This window comes from Atta cephalotes, assembly GCF_000143395.1.
Source record: "Atta cephalotes unplaced genomic scaffold scaffold00064, whole genome shotgun sequence".
NCBI lineage: Eukaryota > Metazoa > Arthropoda > Insecta > Hymenoptera > Formicidae > Atta > Atta cephalotes.
In genome coordinates, this window is record NW_012130128.1 from 972,395 (window position 1) to 987,531 (window position 15,137).

Sequence of the window (15,137 nt, forward strand, 5' to 3'; positions counted from 1 at the left end):
TCAGAGATGGAATTTTACAATACAGTATAGCAATATAGCATAATGCAGAACTGCATTGACTATTGTAACGTCAATTGTAATGAAAATTACATCCATAAAGAATGTAATATTAAAATTTTTAAATCATTAAAAATTTAACAGATGGCATTCAAGCCGACATTTATATACTTATTTTCTATATAATTTAATATATAATATAATTTTACAAAGCGTAAATACCGTATACAATACAAAATATTCTAGGTTTTAGCAAAATTTGTATTCTCGCAAATATTGAGAATTAAGAACATTATCAAGTTAAAATTTATTTCTAATTTAAATATTAATGCTAATAAAGTGACATCTAATAATAATATTTAAGTTAAAAATATATGAAAATATAATACATTTTCATAACATATACATAAATTTATAAACAAAAATTTTATATCTTAAATTTTAATTAAGTTTTAAGTAACAATATTAAACAGAGAAATAATTTTTTATCAAGACAAAATCTTGTTAGATTCACAAATAAATAAATAACTTAATGCACAAATATAATATTGTTTATATAAGTATATGATTCTTATTTTCAGTGATATAAATACATAATACTTTTTTTATTAATATAAAATGATCTCTCTTTATATAATTGTCGAATCATCATATTTGTTTACGGTACTATTATAAAAGAACTATCATACAGAGTGAGGAAAAAATACTGATCTCGAAAAATAAATTTTATTGAAAATTATTTCAAATAAAAATAGAGTTTAAAAGTATCTGTTTTCTAATTTTATCAATTTGATAAGGCGTCGCCAAGATCAAGATAAAGTCATCTTGAATTTTTTTTTAATGGAATTAAAAAAATTGTAATTTTACAGCGATATATAAGATATTAAAGAATTATAAGTATGTATACTTATTTATAGAACATTTATATAATAAAAAATTATCAATGATATATTATCCAAATATTTATGTTATAATCGCAAATTTATATCAATTGTCAATAATGTCATTCTTCAATTGCCTTCTTGGGCACAATATAAATATATACAGTATGGACACTGAGCGTTGGCATCTTTGATGTAGTGAGTCCAGATCACATGATTTGCAGCCATGTGTGGAAAGGAGCCTATAAATTTCAATTTTTATAAAACTACAGATGATTTTTCTAAAAAAAAAAAGACAATTCAAGAAAGATAATTCAATCGTGTCACGAAAATTGTTTATAGCGAGTATACTTTTAAATCAAAATTATATAATATAATGTTAATGAACTAATTATATAAAAATAATATTCACATTAATAATAATAATAATATTAAACAGTAATAAGTAAATTAAAAATAATAATTGATTAAATATTATATATTAAATATTATATATAAAAATTGTAATTAAATGTAATTAAAAGTAATTTAATAATATATGTACACACATACACGCATATTTTATTATGAGAATACAAATATCGTATACAAATATAACAATATATGTCTTCGAAAAAATTTGATTTAATTTTTTAGTAAAACTTAATTTTATTAACCCTTTGTCACACTTTTCTCTTAAATTAAAAAAAAATTACGGGGTCTCTGGTGCGCCATCTACAGCAACCAATTCTCGTGTTCTCCATCTAGGTCATCTAGATCATCTAAGCTATTCATTATTTCTGTCTTTGTTCTGTATCTGAATCCCAGTCTCTCTTTTATCGAATCATTCCAAGCATATTTCAGGCATTCTCGCCACCAATTCCGATTCCTTATAGGACAACGGATTCCAGAATATTTTTCTAAAATTCTGATTCCTTTTCACTGAAAGGTAGCAGGCACAATAATCCCATTTCTGAGCTGTAAACAATGGACGACGACAGAGAAAAATATTAGGGGATTGATTCTGTATCTTCAAATAAAGTGAAAATTACAAAAGCGAGTAAATTTACTAGATGTATATGTTGACCAATGAAATAATCAGTATTCTAATAAATTCGTTCACCCAGAGTGCTCCTCATCTCAATCTCAGGTCTGTTCTCTCCTCCGGAGTAATGGACGAACCTATCGGCCGTCAAACTCAGCTACTGACTTCTATTAATTACGAGTTATGACAGCTGCCGTATTCGAAACACTTCTCGATTTAATTACGGAACTGCCAACATCTAAGGAAAAAAATAAGCTAAGCTAATCCGGTTCGGAATACATGTAGATATTCGTTCTGCCACTGAGCCACACAGCCCTGATGAATCTCTGTTGTGTCTACATCTAGTAAATTTCTTACAAGTGTACTAAAACGTTTTCTGTTCAAAATGACGTCATGCATAAGAATAATCTACAATGGGCAGTAGTAGTGGATTAAGGAGTAGAAATCGATCAATCATAGTTAAATGTGAGAAAAATAATCAACTATGCATAATGTAGTATCAGTAATGGATGAAATTGAAGAGTAAGAAATTGACCAATCACAGTCGATTATTCTTCTTACATCTAACTATGATTGGTCAATTTGTTACAACCTCATCCATTACTGCTACTGCTACTGCCATTGTAGACCACGCATAAAACTAATCACATTAAGGTATTATAAACGTGAGTATTTGCATCTGCCATTTTTACTCCTTTCGCCACTCCTTGTTCTGTTCCCACTTCGTCGCTGAACTGAGAAGGTTATGGTCGTTATAGCTTCTGTTATAGTTTATAGCTTCTAAGCTATTGGAAATCTTGTATCTTCGTATTTATATATTTCACTTCGAAATTTTATCATAAGACTAAGAGACGAAAAGAAGGATAAAAAAAACTGAAATATTATATATTAACGAAGGTAAAAAAATTTATAAAATGTCTTATTGCGTTGCGGTACTGTATCAATAGATCAGAAAAATGTATTCGATTATTTAAATTTCCTGCGGATAATATTCATTGACAACTTGCTGTATTGTTGTAAAATAAATAAATACATGACTAAAATAAATACATGACTTGTGAATAAACATCACTACATTTCTTCGCAGATGAGAAATTTCAATCTTTTTCTTCAAATTGACATACATATTTGGCACCTTATCTAGAAATAACCCGAACGCCAGACATTCTTCAGTCCTGCATTAATATTACAATAGATATTCAATTGATTTTGAGAGCAAAAATGGAATGAAAGGAGCTACAAAATTTCAAGCAGCAAATCATAACTCGTCACAGTGATGGAATAGGGATAGAGTAAGAAAAGTAAGAAAAGGAATAAAAATGGTAGACGCGAAACTTATGTTTCTAGTGCTCTAGTCACACATACTTTCCATAACAGTAATAGTAAGGTTTTCGACCAATCGCGTTGTTTGATTGTTACGGTTACGATTATGGACGACCGAATTGAGCAACACGATTGATCGAAAACCTACGTTACGTTTATGATATTGTTACGGAAAATGTATGTGACTAGCTTAATAGGTGATTCCTTTCGTCCATTTTTACCTAGAAAAACTGTGATGAAATTGAAGCAGTTTAGGCATAACACTAGAGGACATAATGGTTTGATACCTAACCTCTACTACACCGATTCCATTCACGATTGCCAAGAAAGAAGCACATGTGGATTTTTATATTTACATGTGGATAATTTTCATGTTTACAGGATATGCGAAAAGTTAATCTTAACTTATCTAATTGACATGTTTCTCCTTTCTTTTGTTTGATATCTATTCTTAAGACATCGCATGCAAGCTAGAAAGTGCATCACATCAGTATAAATTTTATGATCAAACCTGGAAAATTGCTTGGACCACGCTAAATTAAATCTGAGGCTCGATTGTGTATTTTGAAATGAAGTGAAAATTACAGAAATGATTACTAGGTATTGAACAATTAAATTATAAATATTCTATTGAATTTGTTCGCTTTTGTAATTTTTATTTCATTTCAAGATTATGTATAATCGACTCTCTGATTTTCGAAAAAAAAAAACCGAATTACTTCGACAGTATTAGCGCTTATTCTACGATAATAAATATTTATTTTTTTTATCTATTTATATTAATTATATACTAACATGTGTCTTTCAGTTTAGAATGTTCGATGAAAATTTCGATACTTTGACAATAATTCATTCATATTGTACAATGTAAAATTATTAATGTACTAATAAATGTACACTAATACATTTATTAGTACATTTCCATTGTCTCGTAATATTGTTTGCAAGATATTGGTATTAAACAACACAAATGCAAATGGAAAATACATGTTTGTAAAAACTCATCTCTCACATTTATTTATTTAATTTATAATTAAAAAAAAAGAATAAAACAAAAAACATAAACTTTACTCATCAATTTCTTAATTTTTGTTCTCTGTGTGGCTTATTGATATATGGTATTAAATGCATCTGTTATCGATAATGATGGCCTTTGCAATCTTTCCAATTCACAGCCGCTCAAGTGGCATTTCTTTTTATAATTAAAATCTAGAGCATATATTCTTTTCCACAACTTTCATGATTTTCCTAATTATCCCACCAATCATGTATAATAAATGTACTAATAAATAATGAAATTATTTATTATGTAATAAATAAACAAATTTTTATGTAATAAATTGTCACTTACCTTAATCCTTATGTCGCATCCTTATGTCGCAAAAGTACTAAAAAGTATTAGAAAAAGTATTAAAAATGGCACCGTTTGTAAAATGGACCATGAAATCCACTAATCATTCATTAAGCAACCATTTAATTAATTCGTAATTGGCTGCTAAGTCGCGTGATTACAATGACCAATCGGAACACATAGGTCGTTATTCAAATCTTATTTCAAGATCGTCTTAAATAATATCTTAAGATGCAGTCTTCTGATTGGTTCATGATTTCTTAAGACTATACTTAAGACGGTCTTGAATGTAAACTCTGACTATGAATCTTAACACTAGTCGCACTTTTCTTCTAAATGTGGGACTCTATGAGAGCCCGGAGAAAATTGAAGAACGATGACAATTAATAAAATTACCGACAATTAATAAAAATTTACGATTATTCACGATTTACGATGTATAAATATTTTGATAATTTATTATTAAATTCATGATTTTTTATTATATAAATGCTGTATAAATAAGTACGCATACTTTTAATGCTATAATATATATCTTATTTATCGAAAAATTACAATGTTTTTCTCAGTAGTTATCTTTATTGAAAATTAAATAGGATGATAACATTAAAATCAGAGTTTTAAATAAAAATCGAAAACTAATAAATCATGTATGTTTATGTATATACATACAATATGAGCGGATGCAAAACTTAATTGGTTGTTGGAACTCGGGAGTCTCGACCTTTGTTATTGCGAGAGATAATGAAGGCTGGAGAATCGTTTGATTCGAATTTATCGCATGGTACTGTGACTCTGCACGTTGGATCGAAAATTCAAACTCAAAATTTCAGGGAGATCTCAAGAAGAAGAAGAAGAAGAAGAAAAAGAAGAAGAGAATAGACAATGATCCCGAGCAATCTCGAGAACATTAACCTAATGAGTAATTGTTAAATATTTGCATCAATCTAATCTATGTTTTAAATGAATTAACGGAGTTTTATATTCAAAATAAAAATGATTTTATTGTCAAATGTAAGTTCTATTAATGCGATAAGACATAGCAAACAAGACACGACAAGGAACAATATTGGTTTTTAAATCTGATATCAAATTTTGTAATAATGAACTTAAACAATAATACAATAGAAAGGTCTTACCAATATCCTATTAGTAATTATTTTAATTATATTTCCTATCTCTACACGCGTGGTGAGCTCATCAAAGTTCAACGAAAAAAAGAGAAGATCACTGAAAAACGAATTTCGATTCCACCTCTTTCATTTATTCGCGCACCGCGTATACCGAGATTAACTCGATCGCAATTACTATTTCTACAGTAATACTTTTTAAACGTGAAACCTCTATCCCCTATAGATACTATCACAGGATATTTCGATCCCAATTCATCGCATATGTGGTGATTCTTTTTTTAGGGATCGGAAAACTAAAAAAGAAAAGTCAGTTAGAAGAAGAACTTAAACCCATATTCATCCTTCCTTATTTTAAGGATGGAGGAAGCCTCCATGAAGGATTCTTTGATTCTCCAAAGTCTCCTTGTTTCATAAATGGATTTCAAGTCTACCTTTCCGAAGGAAGGAATATTTTAAGGATTTTAGTAACCAACTGAGGGTAGCATGTCATAATATATAATACATGCATATCTAATATCATGAATTACGAATAATAAAGGTTATAAAGGCATTGTTGATTAAATAAGATCGTGATTAAGCATTTTGCAACAATAATGGACAAAAATAAAACTAATAGCGAATTTGATTGGACTCATTGCGCACTGATGCACATTAAAACCGCCATACATACACAAAATAACGTAAATATATGTTTATAAATAACATAGAAATCGATTAAATTGTGAAATACTTAATACATTTTATTGTACTGTTAGATAAAATATGTATTTTATAATTCGAAATATTTGCATTTTATTTTTATATTTAAATTAGTGTACAATGGCTTTATTATGCATCAGTGCTTCCAATCGAATTCGCCATAATACTTATTATACGAAGAAGGAGAAAATGCTTTTAAAGGAATTTATTTCCGAAAAAAAACTATCAAAAATGGCGTAACCTCCCTTGAGAAAAGGAAACTATTAAGGCTCCTTTGATCAAGGAAGATTTATGAAACATGAAATGAGGAACAAGGAATTTCTTCATTCCTCAAGGAAGGACTATGAATATGGATGTGATACGGTTTTTTCTCAAATCAATTGCGCAATCGCACTGTCGGCAGATTTCGATGCGCAGTGGCCGTCAAATCCGATGCCTAAAGAACGCACCCTTTGCGTGTGATAGCTTAGAAGCACCATGCACGTAAAATTCAAATTCAAATATCCATCGGGGCAATGAATGTTACTACTGGCGTACGAGTAAGAATATATGACGAGGAAAAGTGCATCCATGAGCACGAGACTATCCGGTCTGATGGGAACGACCTGAGGACTTTGATACAGAATCTGCGAGATGTGCAATTGGAGATCAACTGTTTTTTAACCACACTTATTCAACGGCGAGATGTGTCCAGTGGTACGGTTAATAGCTTGATTGTACACGTAAAGATTGTAATTGTAAATAATTTTTTTCTCCTGTATTATTTATGTATAGTTCGATTTTTTCAATTTGACAGAAATGATGAATCAATCGATCTCTTCGGACGTTGACTCGGATTCTCTCGAAGAAGAAGAGAAGAAGGAAGACGAGATACGGGCTAACCCCAAAAAATCCAAATTGTCCTAAATTGTAATCATCCGTTAATAAATATTACACTGTTAATACTTCAATATAGTGTACGAGTGTCGTTTTATGAATATGTCCTCATTTCCAACTGTATGATTCCGAAGCGTGTTATTTTTTTATCGAATTCGCTGTACCGATGATGACAACTGGCTAGTGGCTAGAGCGAGATAACACGCATGAGAACAATAGCCGTTAACTGTTAAGTAACGACGACGGACGTGGCGGTACGAACAGTCTGGCCAAGACCACGTATACGACTCGGTAATTTATCATTGCACACCCGTCAAGTCAATTATTTTTCCATTTCTGTTCGGTATTCTACATAGGTATTTCTCAGATCGTCTAGCTACATCTATCGAGAATGGTGTTCATAACCTAACGAGAACGTTCGCACAAGTTCCTTTTCCCCGATATTACATACTGTTTCTATTCTTATGGCAATAACAATATTTTTTTTGAGCTAAGTACTGTTGTCACAGTTTGATTCATCTGATTACGAAGATGTGATATAAATAAAAAATGAAAAACTGGCAATTGTATTTATTTGGCTATTTATAAGTATGTGTGTAGAAAATATAATTTCTCTCTAAAAAAAAGAAACTGTCGTTTTTAAATGTTTATGTTAACAAATTTTATACTTATTATATTTTTTATCTTTATCTTTAAAGTGAATAAAAATGTATTCACGATAAATTTTATGTATTTTGTTTCTGCCAACATTTGCAGCTGACTTTTGAAATTTTTGTTTTTAAGGGAGAATATGTCTACTATGCTGTCAAACGAGGCTCAATTGCGTTACATGATAGAATGGTTTCAAGAATGGTCCGAGATGCAGCGGAATGATTTTCTGGGCGTGTTGCTGGAGAATTGTGGTCCTGCAGGACTTGTGAATGGATTGGTGACCGGAATAGAGAAGTTGAATTGCGAATCTGACAGGCCACCTAGCTTGTTTCAGTGTCGCGTCAAGCTCTTCAGAGAATGGAGTAGCAATTGGTCGCAATATGAGAAAAATTCTTTGTTGGCAGCTATTAAGAATACAGACAGTAAGTTTGCTGAAATGTATGAAGAAAGATTATCATCATTAGAAGAAGACAAACAATAATAAGCAACCATTTTATGCTATAACTTACAAATTCTAGACAGAGAGACATGTATTTCTGTTTTTAAAAATTAATATAAATTTAGGACTTTTTATATTGTATATTTATTTCCTATACACACACACACACACACACACACACACACACACACACACACACACATTAATTTGAAAGTGTCATAAATAAACCATGTTAATTATATATCAAGTTATTTCCATAATTATATTCTTTATACAGGATGTCTCATTTTAACCTTTGTATCAAAATATCTTGAAAAGTACAAAAAGTATTTTAACAAAAATTTTATGACTTTGAGGGAGATATAAGAAATTATTATTAGTTTGATCTTGAATGGTGTTAAAGAACGAAGCCACTTTGAATTTTTTAAATAAAATCCCTACTTTTGCACATTGCATTCTCTTAAATTACTTTGAAAAACATTTTCAAAACATTTATATTTCAAAACAAAATATTTTTCATTTAATACTTTTCGAAATATAATGTTTGAAAGTTATACCGTCGATTATTAACATTATTCAAAAAATGTTCAACTGGCTAAAATTTTTTGATTGTTGTAACATATCCAAAAGACAAATGGAAAACTTTTGTTTAAAACATTTTTTCATATTTTTTATACTTTTTGAAATATTTCAATGCGAAAATTAAAATGGGAGACTCTGTATATCAAAATTTAATTTATGTCGCTTTCAAAATAAAAGAATTTTTTCTAACTCACATTGACATCATAAAATATTTATAAAAATATATATCATTGTGAAATAGATGTAGCTAAGATAATATCAAAAATAATAAGAATAGAAAAGTAATAAAGGGCTCGAAATAACAAATATTAAAATAAATAAAGATAATATATAAGAGTCAATTAGAACTTGCGTAAATTGATATATTTATTTCTAACAGATGATCAGAAAATTTAAGAATAATGTCCGAGTCTTCAAGAGTTAAATACATTGTTGCTTGACCTGTTTTGGCTACATGATTGAGTCCTCTTCAGAATGCAATAAAAATTTTATAATAAAGAGATTACGTCTTCTTGTATGAAAACCATTTTCGGTATAAAAAAACATTAAATATAATTTAATTTATGCATCAAGTTCTATGATTGGCTCTTATATGGCTATACTATATTTATTTATTTTAATATAAAATATCAAATTAATAGAAATTCCTTAAAATCAGTCACACAATTATACAGATATTTACAAAATTGTATTTGTTTTTCTTATTTTTTATGTTATAGAAATATGTTTTTTATTTTATATATACATTCCTTTGTGTTTGCATTTCATATTTTATACTTAAAACATTATCATTATAGTCACATTTCATCTACATTAACTATTATTAGTTATTATAGATTTCATACGTATATATACATGGATACGACGTAAATGGTTGTAAAAATAAAATTATGCAAAATAGGAATTAGTTTAGATTTAAGAAGACGTAATTAATTTTTTAAGAAACACAAGAGAGAATATAATTTTCAAAATTAATGTTAGTATATTAATAATAATTATATTAGTTTCAAGAATTTTTAATAAATTTAAGACGTGAGAATAATTCTTCAACTGAAAATCTAGTTTATGACTCAAAGTCTCAGGTCTGTTCATTTCTCACGAGCTTAATTTTAATTTTTAGAAAAAGATCATTTTTTCTAGATAAATTAATTTTAGATTTTAAAAAAGTTTACATTTGTAATTTCCTTATAATATATCAATGTGTAAAGTATGTAAATATATATATTTTGTGTCGCGCACACGCTCACACACGCAGGCACACACACACACACGCGCGCGCGCGCGCGCGCACACACACACACACACACACACACACACAGATGGAAACTTTTGTAATGGATATAAAAAATTTTATTATATTACAATAAATACGTTCTTTAAATATATTTCAATGATTTTTATCTACTCCAATCCTAGAATAGTTTTAAAAATAGCACTGGGAAACACGGATTTTTATTTTAAAGCCGAAAACAACTTTTTCCGATAGATTTTTTTTCCGAATCTAAATCTAGAAACGAAAATAGGATTAGCTCTAGTTTTTAAACAAAAACGGGGTTAAAAGTACAAAAAAATGTCATTTTTGTCATCTTTCAATGTCATTTTTCAATATCTGTAGAAAAACAATGAGAGTTTCTAGAACCTCCTAGTTGGGATAAAATAAAAGCTTAAACTTTGCCCCTTTTTAGGCTACAGATTGAAAATTGCGATGCCATTTATTTAAAATACTCTCAACAATTTTTTTATATATAATAATAAAAACAATTATATATAATAACAATTATATATAATAATTTTTATGACTCTTATCAAGGACTCGGACCAAAATTTCATTTCGGTCCGATTACGATTAAAGACTGTACCCAATTTTCGGTTTCAGTTCCGGTTCCGGTTCCAGTTTCGATAACGATTTCGGTCTTTTTCGATTTTTTTCGATTTCGGATCGAAAAAAACCGAAATCCAAGCGGTTTCGATTCTTTTACCGATAACGGTGATTATACCCATTTAGATTTAAGTTTTTTCGGTTATATGATTATCTGTAGAGAAAGATAATACAACCAGCATAAATTGCATATTTAAGAAAATTCATGTTTATTTTAAGACAATATAATTGAATTGGAGGTATGTAAGCGCTAAACAGTGTAAAGCCCAATGCAGTTTTAACTTTAATCTCGGTTCAGCCTTAGCAAAAGACTGACTTATAATCTTAAGACAATTCTTGTGCGTTATTAAAGACACGAGACTTAGGTCCGCTCCAGTTCCACAACTCACGGTTAACTCTTAACCGAGGTTCAACTTATTCTTTATTTCTTTTCAATTCTAGAATTAAAAAGAGATGAGGAATAAGTTGAACTACGATTAAGAGTTAACGGTGAATTGTGGAATTGAGTCTTAATCATAAAATATTGTCTTAAGATTATAAGTCAGCCTTTCTGCTAAGATCCTTACTCTTCATCTTTTTCTAATTCTTAAAACTAGAAAAAGATGAAGAGTTAGTTGCATCAGTAGAAACGGGCATAAGCCCGTTCTTACTCTAAACTAGTAAAATTGTAAAGTAAACAGATCATTTTTTTTCTTTCTTTGCTGTTTCACTTATATTATCTTCTGTGATGTCATCTACGTCGACTTATACGTCAGCAATTTGTAGCGTCGCCAATGGTCGTTTACAGCTTTTTAATATAATTTTCTATAAAATAACATATTATTCTTACATAAATTATCGTAAATTATAAGTATATAATTAATAATATAATTAAGCAAAGAAAGTAACACTCCCTGTAATATTGCTGCTTAAAATCCTTTTCTTCTTTAAGACTCTCCTGAGTAATCGCTGTGGCAACATTGGATTATGACGTCATAAGTGAGAAATGACACGTTAAAGTTTCTTGCATAACATTTGTAAATAAAGAGAATTTAAATAAAACCAAATAATGAGATTGCTTTAAAACACTTGTAAAAATAGGCGAATACTTCCTTCTTGATTCCTTCTGAGTCAGTAAATAGTAGTAAAAGAAACGTGACATGAAAATAGGCTACGCATGTGCATTGAACAAATTTTGATAAACTTCTCATGCCTTTTACAATTATTTACTGACTGTTGGGAATTAAGTCTTTATTCATTTTTACAAGTGTTGCAAGAACCGATCAACCACAGGCGAGCATTCCTCTCTTTTTCGACTGTAAAAGGGAAAACGCATTGTTTTTGTTGTTCATCATAGCTGACGCTCGGCCATAGGAATCTGTATGATTACATCATAGAGGAGGATGTTTGGTGGCTGTAAACTGTAGTCGATGATCGTACATATCGAAGAGATTAAAAAATCCGAACTGGTCTGAAACCTAATGTTAAAAATATTTTCGGTTCGGTTATGGTTTCATTAGCCTGCACAACATTTCGGTCCATTTATCGGTTTTGGTCCGAGTCCCCGATTCTTATATAAATTTATATTATTATTTTTTTACGACGCTTATAACTTTTCCAATTCAATAAATGTTAACCCTCAGTACATACAAGAGGTTAGCGTAATCCCCCCTCGCTTAATGCACCATTAGCTACGTAATTGTACGGTATAAAGTACGTGTTGGGGTTATCCTAACTCCTTGTAGGTACAACATCAGAAAATCCAGACTTACTGTACAGTTGAAATGTAAGTAGGAATGATTAATTGGATTATTTATGATTTTAATCATGAGTGCACATCACAAAATGATTTAAGTAATTTTATTGTGTTCTTAATAGTTCAGAAAAAGACTTTTTCTTCTTCCTCATTAATGGCAAATACTAAATATAATAATAAATTGTTAATATTTACTGTAGAAGAACGATAGGACTACTTTATTTATTTATTTTTATTAAAATTCGGAAAAGATTTTAGTTTACGATTAGTTTCCTAAAACTGTAAATTCACTCATTTTCACTTTGTAAAAAAATATCATTTTTAGAACAAATCACAAAAATGCTAGTTTCTTAAAAATTCAACTCATTAGCTGTTGATTCATCTAATAAAACTTTTTTCATTTATTTTTGACAAAAATTCGTTTTTTTCATATTTTTTTCCGATCTCTTTTCACTTACTGTAAAATATCTTTTGTGTTGGATTTTACTTTCTAACTCAAAAATTCTTTTTTTCAAATGATTAAAAACAAATTAGTTAAAATCGATGCACTACAATTTGAGATACAAGCATAAGAAAACGTGAGGTTACATGTGTACAAGATGCGTCACCAAAATCTGGACAAATCGAACAATTTCTTTAAACAAAATGTTAATGAAAAATTAAATATTACAAAAAGTTCATTTACATGGCACTTGGGAGATCCCTATAGAGTACAATTGTTCAATATATCCCCCATTAGCTTGAATGACGGCCTCTATTTTCAATCTAAAGCATTCGCATGCACGCTATAATGTAGTGCTATCCATGCTGACAAATGTTATCTCAATAGTAGTCCTTAATGAAATCCTTAATGACATCATATTGGGTTGCCGAGACTTGTTCGTAATCCTTTCAATTATGCTCTATAGTAGTTTAAGGGATTTAAATCTGAGCTGTTGGGAGGCCAGAATGAGAGCCGAGGCGAGCAACTCGGCTTGTCCTGGCAGAGAGCATCTATTATATCTTTAATGTGTACGAATTTGTATCGAAGGTACAATTTGTCATTGACATTGTCCTCCTCGGCAATTCGACGCATTGTTGGCTCGCTTACACCAACAATCGATGCTAATTTTCACGATTGCCTTGGATCATTCGAAATCAGCTCTTTCAATGACTGCGGGGGTCCTCACGATGCGTTCTTTCGAATAACTCTTCCTCGCTGGCATACTGGAACCTTCGTTGGACTGTTCTGAAATCGTATATTTTGCTATAACGTCATAAACGATTAATCGGGTATCCAAAGAATCGAAATATTTCCGTTGCTGAGCGCCCAGCGCGAAGATCTTCGATGATCATGGCCCTTCGATTATACTTCGTACTTGATTTCAATATCGCGGTCATTTTGAGAATATGATTATTTACTAGAAGCATCAGACTTTCTCGGAGTTGTTGCCAACAACAACTCTGGTGGAAGTACAATATACCGGAAAATTTAAATTGAAATTTGTCCGGATTTTGGTGACGCACTGTATACCCAGATGTGCGTAGATAGGGACTTTTTTGAAGTGTGTGTATTTAGGGTTAATATTATTAGGGTGAATCAAATATAAATCGGAATTATTATTTTTTTTAATTTATTGGACCACCATAAAAATACAAACATACAAAGTTATTTCTCTACATAATCTCCGGACTTAGAAACACATTTTTCCCAATGGATAGGTAGGTTTTTCATCCTGCTTTCGTAAAATGAAGGTGGACAGCCAATCGCGCTTCGAGCAACATCATCATCAAATCTCTGTCCTCCAAATGCTTTTTAGTCGTAGTAGTAGTCTAAACAAATGATAATCGCAGGGCAATAAATCCCTATGACCCCCTGACTTATAGGGAAAGTGTTCCAGTATAATCCAGAACAAATTTTCAATTTTTTGTCGAGTTTGGATTCGAATTATATTGGACTGGCCGGACATTGTTGTGCAGCAGGATATCTGTATCTTGTATTGGAAATTCTTTTCTGATGATATGCAAGTTTTGTTTCATCTAAAAGCAGTAGTATACAACATTCATGGACGTTCGTGGAGAAAATCGATTGTGTCAAACTCTTTTAAAAATACAGTTGCAAGAACTTTTTTTCAGCTGAGAACCAAGGCGGGTGCAGATTTTTCTTTCTTTCATCACTGCATGGCTTGTTTGAATTTCAGGGTGTAAATGGTACACTCAAATTTCATCACAACTAACAATCCAATGCAAAAAAGCCTCTCCTTTAGCCTGGTAGCGTGTCAATAATCGTTTTGCACACCTCGCTGCCATTTCTGATTTTTGGTGAGTAGAGTACTAGAGATGTAGATAGGTAGTATTCTCATCAATTTGATTCCACTTGATTGATAAATGACAACTATCAGAAATCTAAATAATTTGCAACCTTTTTCGGATCTGCTGCTACAATTTATTACAACGCAACAAGACATCTTGAAATTGCAATTTATATTTACTTTGTCACTAATTGTACTATAATCAATCATTCAAGTGGAAAAAATGGCGGATGAGAATATTCACATCTAGTGCTTTAGACGAGGGACCTATATTGC

General features: G+C 30.3%; 1 protein-coding gene across 1 annotated transcript; it reads left to right on the forward strand.

The window, feature by feature from the left end:
- The first annotated feature begins 8,074 nt into the window (after positions 1-8,074).
- LOC105623790 (uncharacterized protein C14orf119) lies at positions 8,075-8,416 on the forward strand. The gene has a single exon (XM_012205167.1). The coding sequence runs from the start codon at positions 8,075-8,077 to the stop codon at positions 8,414-8,416; it is 342 nt and encodes a 113-aa protein (XP_012060557.1).
- The last annotated feature ends 6,721 nt before the right edge of the window (positions 8,417-15,137 follow it).